At 55.1% G+C, this 12,576-nt stretch overlaps 1 protein-coding gene across 1 annotated transcript in view; it reads left to right on the forward strand.

Moving 5' to 3' along the window:
• Positions 1–12,576, forward strand: part of CROCC2 (ciliary rootlet coiled-coil, rootletin family member 2) — a 44,587-nt gene that overhangs the window by 13,544 nt on the left and 18,467 nt on the right. Inside the window, exons 6-16 of the mRNA XM_079782614.1 lie at positions 1,482–1,588; positions 2,144–2,371; positions 3,430–3,526; positions 3,612–3,701; positions 3,803–4,009; positions 4,229–4,428; positions 5,178–5,360; positions 5,808–5,952; positions 6,254–6,400; positions 6,712–6,879; positions 11,788–11,981. Coding sequence (XP_079638740.1) covers positions 1,482–1,588; positions 2,144–2,371; positions 3,430–3,526; positions 3,612–3,701; positions 3,803–4,009; positions 4,229–4,428; positions 5,178–5,360; positions 5,808–5,952; positions 6,254–6,400; positions 6,712–6,879; positions 11,788–11,981 — 1,766 coding nt within the window. The remainder of the gene's footprint in view (positions 1–1,481; positions 1,589–2,143; positions 2,372–3,429; positions 3,527–3,611; positions 3,702–3,802; positions 4,010–4,228; positions 4,429–5,177; positions 5,361–5,807; positions 5,953–6,253; positions 6,401–6,711; positions 6,880–11,787; positions 11,982–12,576) is intronic.

The raw sequence follows: 12,576 nt of genomic DNA on the forward strand, positions 1-12,576 counted from the left end.
CCTATGAACTTTGTGAAAATTCTTTGACACCTGGGGTGAATGTGGTAAATTCTAGAGAGCATTTTTATTTGCTTCTGACAGGTGCTTAGAGCTTCTGACAGTCTTTGGGACCACGTTGAAGTTAATTCTCAGCTTCCGGTTTTTTAAAGCTCCCCAGTTATGGGATTCAGGCTGAAAACTGGACAAATGTTATCTGGTCCATAGGAAAGGTAGTTTTCCTTCCCGTCTTAGTGCACCCAGGCTGCTGTAACAAACACCACGGATGGGGGGCTTATAAACACGTTAATTTCTCACAGTTCTGGAGGCTGGAAGTCTGAGATCACGGTGCTGGCAGATTCAGTTACTGGTGAGGGCCCCTCCTGGATCACAAACCTTCTCAGTATAATGTCACATGGCAGATGGGCAGGAAGCTCTCTGGGTCCCATTACAAGGACACTAACCCCATTATGAGAGCCCCTCTCATGGCCTCATCCCCTCCCCAAGTTCCCCCTCTGACATCAACACGGTGGGGTTGGGATTTCAACATATGAATTGGAGGATACAAGCATTTGTGTGTGTGCATGCATGTGTGTGTGTGTGCATGTGTGTGTGTACTAGTTCACCCTCAAGTTTACTCACCTCTAGCACACCGTACACAGAGTGCCACTTCGGGGTATCACTTCTCTGTGTGACTAGATTCCCCCTGTGGGTGGCCTCTGGACTTGACTCTCTCTCCCCTGAGCCCCTGAGGTCAAGGAAATGTGTTGAAGTTGCTCCATTTGGCAAAAGCTGCCTACATGCCTCTGACTTGATGGGTTTCTGGCCTGCGTGTTCCTCACCACGTGGGCCAGACCAGCCTCCAGTTCAGGACTTGTGAAGTGTGGAATCTGAAGGATGTCGGTGTAGTCCCTGCAAAGGCTGGTCCGGGCAGCCACTCCTGCACTTACCGGGCAAGCAGCTTATTCCACACACACACCGAGGACCCTGTGCCAGGCACTGAGGGGCACTCCCGACACAAGGCACCCAGCAAAGTGTTTGGGCCAATGAGGGGACCTGGGGCGTGGGGTCAGGGCAGGGGATCAGCAAAGGCTTTTCCTGAAGGGAAAGGGCCAGGCCGCACACCTGGACATCTTAGGAGCCCTCCCAGAGTAAAAGCCACCCTCCGTTCTGGAGAAGGAGGCAGAGCCTGTACTGTGTGTGCGGGGGCCGGGGGCGGGGGGGGGGGGGATGTGCGCGAGCTGAGGGCTGCAGAGATGCCTCCCACTCCAGAGGGCCAGGCTGAGTGGGTCCTGACCTGGGCAGAAGCTGGGTGTGGTCACCTTCACAGGTCCTCTGGGGGTAGCAGATTGCATTATTGTGAAAGATGAGCCCATTGGGCTGCAGGACGGGGTAGGGGGTGTGGGGTCTGGCCCAGTGCGACAGCTAGAGGAACGGGTCGCAGGGCTTCTCACTTCCCAGGCCTGGGCCTGCACCTGAGGTGGTCACGGGCCCCTTCCTTTCAGACCCGGCGTTCACGCCTTGGGGTGCAACCCCAGGACTTCCTCCTCCTGTGGAGACAGGTGACAGCGCTCCGAACACACCTGGCTGAGCTCCGATCTGCCTCTGAGAGGTGAGCCAGCCGCCTCATCAGGGTGTAGGAGAAGGGGCCTCTGATGGTGGCCCCGGTATTGGGCCCTCCAAGCTGCTCCCATGGAGGAGCCGTTCTGGCTCACAAGCCGGGGGGGTGGTAGGGTTGAGAAGCACTAATGCACAGAGGGAGGGAGGGGGTGCAGGGCAGAGATGACAGAAGGGGAGGAGCTACACGGTACAATTTCCAGTTCCTCTAGTCCTTGCCAGGCACCTCTTGGGTCTGCCCTGGATTATTGAGGGACCTGTCAGCACCTCATTTGCACACAAGGAAACTGGGCTCAGAGGGTCCATGTTCTTCCTCTGTGGCCTTGCTGAGCCCCTGCTCACCCCTCTCTGGCTGTGACATGGGGACCGTTGATAACACACAGTAGGGGCCTCTCCTGAGAATGGCGGGGGGAGGGTAAGGGGTCTGCTGAGGGCAGAGAGCAGGACCCATGTGACCATACCCTGCCCCTCCTAGCCAGTGGGAGACCTTCAGGGCCCTGAGCCCACAGCTGGTCCTGAGGTTCAGCTGGGGTTGCTGCCTTGTCCCCAGGAGTCTCACTGACATGCAAGCAGAGGCAGCCAGGACAGCCCGGCGCCTGCACACGGCCTGCCTGAACCTCAACTCCAACCTGCAGCTGTCGGCCAGCAGCGCGGCAGGCGCCCTGGAGCGGCAGGCCTTGCAGGGTGCTTGGCTGGAGCAGCAGCTGCGGGACAAGGTGCGGGAGATGCTGCAGCTGCAGGGCCGCTGGGACACGGAGAAGGTGGCACTGCAGGCCAGGTGGGTGCCCGAGCGGGCTGTCGCACAGCAGAGGTCAGGGTGGGGGCACCCTGCGCCCCCTTCCTATCTGCCCAGCAGCCAGGGTTCCGAGTGGTAGGCAGTTGTCATTCCAGCTGCCACATGACATTCCCGCAGGTAGGCAAGCCAAACTCCTTACAGCCCTGCAGGCCAGAGTTAGAGCTCCCCAGCTTTGAGGGTCGCCACGGACACTGCATTGGACACGCGTGGACTGTCCTTGGGGCTACAGGCACGTCCTTCAGGGGCAGACGCTTGCTCTGGGGTCAACCGTCTGAGAAGCAGAGGCAGGCAGTGGGCCGGGCCCATCTGAGGTCCATGAGCCTCAGAGGAAGCATGGGATGTTCTGAACACAGAACCCGCATCGGGGGCTTGAAGTATGTTTCCTTCAGCAGAAAACAGGGAGATAGCTCCCCACTGAAGGCCATGGGGCACTATTCCACAGAATCTGGGTGCCCGGGCTCATGGCCACAGACACCCTGCCGGGCTGACAGGTTGGGGCCCGCCCTGCCCTCAGCGGGCAGGAGTTCATGGGGTGCGGATAGTCCCGTACATCCTGCAGGGGCAGCACTCGGGGCCTGAGCAGAGTACTCTGGGGTCATGGGAAAGTCAGGGGTCTTTGAGAAGAAGGTGGGTCCTGGGAAGGAAGGGACAATAACGTCTCCACTCGCTGTTAGACTTGTGGTGGCAGAGGCAGGGCAGTGGCGGGCAGAGGCCCCGATGAGCACTGCACCTGCTGGCCCCACGGACAGGGCAGGGCCTCAGAAGCTGAGTCAGCGTCAGTGTGGGCCCTTGAATCCTGACCTTGGGGTCTGTGCTTTACTCTCAAGACAGTGGGAGCCATTGAAGGTTCTAAAGTAGGAGAGAGGTGTCGGACCAGACCAGGGACTGAGGTCCACTCAGACAGATGTGGCCAAAGCCCGAGGCCCGGCCACACCACAGGAGGAGTCTGATTCAGCCCGGGAGTCTTCAGGGCTCACCCGTGCCCTGGGCTCTGTGCTCTGTGCTGACCACCCTGCCCCCTGCCCCCGACTTTTCTGCAGACTCTCCGAGCAGAAATTGCTGGTGGAGAAGCTCACAGAGCAAAACTCGGAGAAGGAAAGGACCATTTCTTCCCTCAGAATGGATGTTCAGAGACTGGTGCGTGGACTGGGGATGTGGTGGGATGTGGGGGCTCTGGGGCGGGAGCGCCTGACGCCCTGCTGAGGGGTCTGCCTGGGCGCAGGAGTCCTGGCGCAGTGGAGGCCAGCTGGCGGCAGACAACTTGAAGGAGGAAGTGGAGTCCCTGCGGCGTGTTTTGAACATCATCACAGAGGTGCAGGCCATCTTGGGTCCCGGGGGGTCCAGCTGATGTGTGGGATAATCTGGGAGGTCCCCACTGGACATGGCCCTGAGCGCTCTCCCCACACTGTGAAGGTGGCCCAGGCGGACTCGAGGTGCCCAGAGCTGGCACAGAGCAGCAGCACTGACAGGGAGAAGGCACAGAGTCCACTGAGGAGCCCCCCACGCGCCTCGTCCCTTCACTGGGGTGCATCTCCACCACGGGCCCACTCCCGGGCCAGCCCAGACCCTGCGCTGCGGGCTGTGCAGGCAGCTATTGAGAGGAGGCGGCAGCAGGAACAGGTGGGCAGCCACCAGAGCTGTACCCTGTCCCCACGGGGGTGTGAAACCCATGGTGCTGGCAGGTGTTGCTATAGGGCCTGCCCCTGAGCCCCACAGCCCCAGGGAGGGGGCTCTGCCCTAGGTGCATCCTTTCTGGGGGGTCTGTGGTCAAAGGCCTGCCCAGGCTGGAGGGCGCTAATGCTACCCCCCCCCTCCCTGCACCCACCTCACCCCAAGCAGGAGCTGCGTCTACAGCTGAAGTCCTCCCAGGCGGTGGCAGCCAGGCTCCGGGAGCAGCTATCAGAGAGGCAGCAGGAGCTGCGAGCCTCCCGGAGGCTCCTGCAGGAGCGAGAGCAGGATGGGGGGGACCTCCTGGACAGGCTGGAGGCACAGAGCCAGAAGGCACAGCACTGCAGGGCAGCCAGCGAGCTCCTGGAAAGGTGGCTGGCCTGAGGGCTGGGCAGGGCGGGTGAGCTGTCTGGGTCAAGCTTGGACAGAGTGGGCAGTCCCAGCTTGGGGACGCTTCCCCCACAAGCCTTCCGCATACGAGGGAGTGGGCCGTGATTCTTGGGGACAGGTGGGCCCCTCCACATGGAGGGAACAGGGCCAGATTTAAGGGGCATTTTGGAAATGGGGGCCTCAGGGGCCAGGGCCAGAGGGTGCAGCTGAGGTTCAGGTCCCTGGCTGAAGGGTGACGTGCGGCAAGGACTCTGAGTGGGTCAGCGTTGAGCACAGCCTCACACAGGGAGCTGGATCTGAAGGGTCCGGGGCCCTGTGAGGACAGGTGAGCAGTACGAGCGGATGTGGAGCTGGGGAAGGTGCAGGTGGAGAGATGTCTTCCATCCAGCAAGCTCTGCAAGGACTGGGGGAGCCAGGCCTGTGGGTGGCAGAGGCTGAGCACAGGGAAGCACCAGGAGCCTCTGCATTTTAAGGACTCCCACGGGCCACCAGGAGGGGACAAGTTGCTGCCACCCCACCTTGCAGGCTGTCCTGGGGCTGGAAGTTGCTGGATCTTCCTCGTCCCTCCCCACACTTCCCTGAGCTCCTGCCCCCAGGGGCCCTCATGCCTGGTGCCCACCCTGCCCTGCGCGTCCTCCCGGCAGTGGGCTGAGGCCAGAATGTACCCAGTGTGGGTCTCCCGGCTCCCCTCCTCCAAGGCTGCCCCAACCTTGGCTTCCCCTGCTCGCAGAGAGAAGAAGGCTCTGGAGTTGGAGGTGGAGGAGCTAAGGGGCAAGATGGATGTTTGGGACATGGACAAGCAGAAGCTGGAGGCCGAGAACGCTGAGCTGCAGAGAAGCCTCCTGCTCTGGACGCAGCAGAAGGAGGAGCTGGAGCAGCAGGGCGAGCGGGGCCGCAGGGAACTGCAGACCAGGTGGGCCTCAGCGTCCTCATCCACTAAGGGAACCGCTTCCTTAGCAACCTTATCTCTGGGAGTGGGGGCACCCAACGAGACAGCAGAGGTGACAGGCTCTCCAGGCTTCCTGAAGGTTGAGCCATCGCCCCAACATCCGCCCAGTGCCTGCCCCAGCAAATCCACCATCTCGGGCCCAGGAAAGGGGGTGCCCCCAGCATGTGTGCACCCAGGTGAGTCCACTGAGGCATGGACAGAGCCCCACCCCCAGCCGGGAAACCGGGTCCTGGTTCGGATGCCACCCTGTGGACTCACCAAGTTCAGGCCTCCAGAGTGACCTGGGCTCCTCTGGGGCTCCTTGGGCTTGGAGGAAGCTGCAGGCGGCCACCCTGCCTACTAGGTCCTGTGAGGTGGCCGGTCTTGCCTTGAGCCAACCTCACACCCTCTACCTCTGATTTGGGACCTTAGTCAAGGGCGCCTGGAGCAGCTGGAGGAGAAGGTCTCAGGGCTCAAGAAGGAGCTGGTGTCGGCCCGGGAGGCACTGAATGCAGCCCGGCTACAGAGGGACATTCTGAAGAGTGAGAGGGAGGCCCTGCATGGCACGCTGGCCCGGGTATGCCTCTGTCTCCCACCTCCCACGTGTCTCTCCCACTAGGCCATCCTGTCACCTCTCCTGGCCACAGCCTTAGTACTCAGAGGGCTGCTGTTTACCCCAGAGGCCTCCTCACTTTGGGATTCCCTCCCCACACCCATCCCACCCAGACCTCCAGCTTGCACACCTCCATGACAAGGGGCTCACTCCTTCCCTGGCACCAGCAGCTCTGCCTGGGAGAAAGTTCCTCCTGTGAACCTGAAAGTCCCTCCCTGGCATCCCTCCCCAGGGTGACCACTACCCGCCCCCCTCCCCACCCTAGGCTGAGTCCAGCAATGCTGACCTGGAACTGCTTGTGACCCGGCTGAAGTCAGAGGGGGTGCAGCAAAGGGACTCCCTGGCCAAGATGGCCACGCTGATGGAGGGCCTGGCGAAGGACAAAGGCAGCCTGACGCACCTGGTCCTGCAGGTGAGACGATGGCCCATGTGAGCAGCCCTTCCCCCGAGCCTCACATTCCCCAGGGTGGCCATGAGACTCTGGTCTCTGAGCCCAAAATCCTCCCTGCACCCATCTCCCCCCACCTTTTCCATTCCTGGACTGAGCACAGGTTTGTGGGGAAGAGGCCCACATAGGGACAGTGGGCCTGGCCAGGCCTGTGGGAGGGAAGGCCATACACACCAAGGCAGTCCAGGGAGAGATGGTCAGCCCGTGGAGGCACAGGTGTGAGGGGCATGGTCTGGATGCTGACTCCCCTAACACCCCTCCCCCCGCCCCGGCAGCTGCAACAGGAGGGGGACCAGCTGCGGGAGCAGGAGCAGGTGCTGAGGCAGGAGCGGGCAGACGCCAGGGAGCGGTTGGCACTGGCAGAGCAGCAGCTGGAGCAGCTGGATGGGCAGGCAGACCGGCTCCGGCATGAGAGAGCCCAGTTGCAGGAGCAGGTGGGCCAGGTGAGAGGTCTGCAGGGGCTCCTGGCTCTGGCCCCACCCTGCAGGGCCATCCCTTTCCCTCTGTGGTGTGGACGGGTCACAGGTCACCTTACCACATCACACTGGCTCAGGATGTCGGCACCAGCGCTTTCTGACTGCAGTGCTGACTGGCTCGGCTGCATTCAAAGGCAGGTTCCCTGTGGTGGGGGTAGAGGACAGGGGATGGGTATGCCAAGAAGAGCCTTTACATCTTACCTGCCACCAATCCAGGGGCTGAGTTCTGCCCCTCCTTAGGGGTCAGAGGCCCAGTGACTCCACACACTCAGGGCTAAAAGGCTTCGCTGCTTTTTCCTGCATGTTGTTTCCTTTCGTCCGCAGCCGGACTCACTTATTCACTCAGTCACTGATTCCCAGATCTTCTATGGACATAAATCTTGTGTTGAGGAGGAGGCCACCCTCAGGGGGTAGTTACACGGAAGCAGTTTTGCTATTTTCTGGGCCCCCAGTGGCATTCAGACTCCATGGCCCTGTCACCTACCTTTGGGACTCAGCGCAGCCTCTTTTGGTTTCTGAGACTCTGTCTTGTCCCTTTTTGGGTCACTGGTTTCCTCTATATTTCATTACATTATTACACTGAGTGGCCAGATTATTATGATCTCTGAACGCATAATAATCTGGCCACTCAGTGTATATTCTATATAATAAAAGGCTAATATGCAAATTGTCCCCTCGACCAGGAGTTCGACCAGCAGGCAGGCCGGCCAACCGCCCATGTCCCCTCCCTCTGTCCAGGCTGGCTGGACCCCACCCATGCACGAATTCATGCACCGGGCCTCTAATACACACACACACACACACACACACACACACTCACACACACACTGAGTGGCCAGATTATTATGCGTTCAGAGATCATAATAATCTGGCCACTCAGTGTATATCCAATATGCCAGTATACAGTTCAGTGAGGTTTGACAGCTCCATGCACCTGTGTAGCCACCACCGAGACCAAGATGTAGATCTGCTCCATCAACCCAGCCCATTTCCTCATGCTCCCCAGTCACCCCACCCCTGGCAGCCTCTGCTCTGCCACGTACCACCAAGACTGGTGTCACCTGTTTTAGAGCCTTTTGTAAATGGAGTCACAGTACAGATGCTTTTGTGTCCAGCTTCTCTATTTCAGCATGGCTTTGAGAGCCATCCATAATGTTAGGTGAATCAAGAGTGTGTTCCTTTTCACTACGTAGTAATATTCCATTGTACAAATAAATGGCATTTGCATATCTATTCACCTGTGGCTGGGCCTTTGGGGCTATAATGGACAAGACTGTTAGGAACACTTGAGTATATATTCTCATTTCTCTTGAGTAAATATATAGGAGTGAAGTTGTGGAGTCCTTGGATAGGTGTGTGTTGAACTTTATAAGAAACTACCAAGCAGTTTTCCAAAGTGGGTCTATCATTTTACTCTACTGCCAACAGTGGGGAGACTTCCAGTTGCTCCTTGGCCTTGTCAACACTTGGTATCATCCATTTCTACTTTTTAGCTCTCCCATGTGTGTGGAGTTGTATATCATTGTGGTTTAGTTTACATCTCTTGATAACAGGAGATGTTGAGCACATTTTCATGTTATCTGGGAATAACAAACTTCACTTTTTTTTATGGCCTCAGTGCTTTTATTTCTTCTTCTCTCAATGCACTGACTAAAGGCCAACAGAACAAAGTCAATAGGAAGTTGTGAGTGGCCTCCCTGCCACCAATCACAATAATAGGAAAAAATTCAATATTTCACCTTCAAGTATGATATTATCTGTAGGCGTTTTATGAATGTCTCTTATCAGATTGACAATGTTCCCTTTTGCTTAAATTCAGAGCCTTTGAATTCTGTTAACATTTTTTCAACATCTATTAAGATGATCATGTCATTATTCTCACTCTGTTAATGTGGTGAATTACATTGGTTAATTTTTTCATGTTAAACTAACCTTGCCTACCTGAGATAAACCCTACTTGGTCATAAGTTAATAAATATTTTATATATTTTTCAATTAAATTTCTTAATATCTTGTGAAAGATTCTTGCATGTTTATGCATGAGGAATGTTGGTCTATAATTTTCTCCTCTCATGGTGTTTTTGTCAGATTTGGAATCAGGGCCTCATAAAGTAAGTTGGAAAATATTTCCCCCTCCTCTGTTTCTCGAGGAGTGTTTTAAAAATTGGTGATTTTTTTTTCTAAATGTTGGTAGAATTCACTAGTGAAGTTATTTGAATCTGCAGTTTCCTTTGTGAGAAAAGTTTTGATAAGAAGTTCAGTTTCTTTAACAGGTATAGGGCTACTCAGAGTTCCTGTTTACTCCTGTGGCTGTTTCTCCTGCCGCATGTTGTGTTTGTCCTTGGCTCCTGAGGCCCTGGGCTCTGCACCACTTATGTGCTAGCAGATACTTCCAAGGGAAATCTGGGTAGAATGTCAGGCTAATTTGAATGCATGTCTCTCAGCAATCAGGCCCCTTTGGGTCGTGGCTGCCTTGGTATCTTTCTGGCCATCACACAGATATGTTGCAGATATAGTGTGCCGATTTTCTAGCCATTCTAGGTGGGAGGGTTGGTCTTCAACAATCTACTTCACCATTGTCAGAAGCAGAAATTTCTGGTCTTTATGTTTGAAGAATATTTTTGCTGGGTATAGAATACTAGGATAGCCATTATTTTCTTTCAGCATTTTTATAGATTCACTAGGGGCCCAGTGCATGAATTCATGCACCTTGAAAGGAACTGTGGGCCACAAGGCTGCAGTGGGTACAGGGGCGGGTCTTGGCCCATCCTCAGTGCCTCTGCCCCTCCCCTGCCTGTGCCCCCAAGTCCTCTGTCTGCCAGCAGCCCCGCTCCCGCTCCCGCTGCCACCGCTCCCACGCGCTGATGGCGCCAGCCCCGCTCACACCCACTGACAGTGCAGACCAAGAGGGACTGGCGCCATCAGTGGGTGTGAGTGGCGGCTGCTGCCCCGATCGCCCCTCGGGAGTAAGGGGAGGTGGAGAATCCCTCAGGGGAGATTGGGGCTGGCAACTGCCGCTCCCACATACTGACAGCACCAAGCAATTGGGACTGGTGCCGGGCCCCGGCAGCGGGTGCGAGCAGCAACTCCAGTGCCAGCAGCAGGTGTGAGCAGGGCCGGTGCTGGCAGCGGGTGCAGGCACCGGGCAGGACCATGGCACACAAGAGCAAAGAATTTTCAGTAACCACCAGAGACTCGCCCCAATGACAGTGACTGGGGCCCCACTCACCTGCTCCACCATCTTGCGGTGGCCAACCTGCTGCCAACACCTGCCTTGTTCCACGCGCACCCCCTGGTGGTCAGTGCATGTCATAGCGACTGGTTGTTCAGTTGTTTGGTTGTTCCGCTGTTAGTTCTATTTGCATATTCAGGTTTTATATATATAGATTCCACCACCCTCTGACTTTCATTGTTGTTTGGAAGTCAAATGTCAGACTAAATGTAATGTCTGGGGGGAGGGGAGTTTGCCCCTCTGATTTTAAAGATATTTTCCTGTATTTTGGTATTCGGAAACTTAGAACTAAGATATATCTATGTGACATTTTCATTGTATTTATATTTTTAGGGTATTACGGCTCATTTTAAATCTGTGGCTTGATGCATTTTATTAGATTTGCAAAATTTCTATCTAGTACCTATTCAAATATTCTCTCTCCTCTCCCTCTGCAACTTTAATTATACGTATGTTAGGCCTTGCCCTATGTGTCTATTACACTTTTTTCTGTATTTTTCATCATTTTTTCTTTTCATGATTCAGTCTGAATGCATTCTTTTGTCTGTCTTCCAGATTATTAGTCTTCTGTCTAATCTGTCATTGAAACATTATATTTATTAATTTTGGTTATTGTGTTTTTTAATTATGTTGTTTATATTTTGTTTCTAGTTCTGTGGTAAAATTCTACATCTTGCCATTCACCTTCTTGAACATTTAATCACAGCTATTTTAAAGTTTAAAGAGACAGGAAGGTATCTGTGTTTATTTGATGTTCTTACACGTGGTTTTTGCCATATGATCTTATCTCCTGATATTCCTGGTAATGTTGATCAAATGTCAATTATCATATTTTAAAACTATAGAATAACTAATTTGATGATGCTATTCTTCCAGAGAGAATTTACTTTTGATTCTAGCAGGTAGTGAGGGTAGATGATCACCATAATCCATGATTGAGGGATGGTCTGTTCTGATCCACCTCTACTACTAGGGTGAAGCCCTTCTGTGCATACAACTAGAAACCTGGGGTGTTTATCAGGATCCTTCTGCTTCAAAGGCTCTGAATTTAAGTTTTTGGCCCCCTAAGATCATAATATTGCTAGAAGCTATCCTTGACTTCCCAATTTCTCAGCCTAAACTTTTAAATCAGCACACTCTCTGAAGAGGGACAAGATACCTAATGGTGGGCTCAATCCCTCCTCTCCAAGGTCTCAGATCCTTCCATCCCAGCTGACCTGGCAGCTCCCCAGGCCTTATTCAGATTCCATGATGTATTTTGTCTAGACTTTTGTGATGTTCTTGGTGGAAGTGTTAGTCTGTAGCAACCTGGTCCTCTGTCACCTTCTACTGCCATTTCTGTGCAATTTTTCCTGCCCCCCTGGACACTTGTGGTCTAACCAAGATTACCATGTAGACTGGCAGCTGGGCATGCTCAGTTCAGTAACTCCTCCATCATGGCCAGAGGAGTGGAGGCCCCTCTGCTGTGTTAGCACGTGAGCACTCTGAGTCCCATGTGTCTCATATTCACTCTCCTCTACCTTTTCTTCCATGCCATTCTGCATGATACCATTCTCCTGAAGTCCTGCTTTTCCCTGAAGAGGCCCCAATCACCCTCCCACTCTCTCTTTCTCTGCTGGACTCTCCCCTTCCCCCTCCTCTAGGTCACATGCAAGAAACAGGCCCTGGAGGAGCAGCTGGCCCAGAGCCTGCAGGACCAGGAGGCCCAGATGGACACTCTCCGGACGGCCCTTCAGGAGAAGGAAGCTTTGTTGGAGGAGCGAGCTCAGCTGCTGGCCAAGCAGGAGGCCCTGGAGAGGCAGGGCCGGCTCACGGCTGAGGAGGCAGCTGATCTCAGGTACCCAGGGGCCTATGGGCAGGGTGTGTGTGCCTGGCCTGGCCTCAGAGAGGCTGCAGTGTGGCAGGGGGCAGGCATTCACCCAGCAACTGTAGGGCAGGGAGGGTATGTCTACATGGGAGAGAGACTGTGAGTGAGGTGGACCCAGTAAGAGTCCTGGGGTGACCTTCCTGTGAGCGGTGGCTGCACTGGCACAGAATGACAACATGGAATGTCTTACTCGTGGATCTGAGAAGTTCAAGGTATACATGGCTTCAGGCAAGGCTGGATCCAGGTACTCCCACAGGACCCTTCCTCTCCCTCCTCAGTGCTGCTCAATCCTGAGGAAGTCTGCTTCAAGGGCTTAGGGTGAGAGGTGGCAAGGTGGCCAGTGGCTACTCCAGGCTTCCTCGTCTGGCAGACACAGAGTGCCCTTCTCCCCACAAGGGCCAAGAGTTGCTGCCATTAATCATCTTGAGCTACTTCATGTCCCTGAACCAATTCAGTGAGTCACAGGGCTCAGATTGGCTGGCTGGGTCATATGCTCATCCCTGGAGTGGGGGGTGGTGTCAGCCCCAGGGAACCACCAAGCAGAGAGTGGGGCCACAGTGAGCTC

The sequence above is a fragment of the Cnephaeus nilssonii genome (assembly GCF_951640355.1).
Source record: "Cnephaeus nilssonii genome assembly, chromosome: 10".
Lineage (NCBI taxonomy): Eukaryota > Metazoa > Chordata > Mammalia > Chiroptera > Vespertilionidae > Cnephaeus > Cnephaeus nilssonii.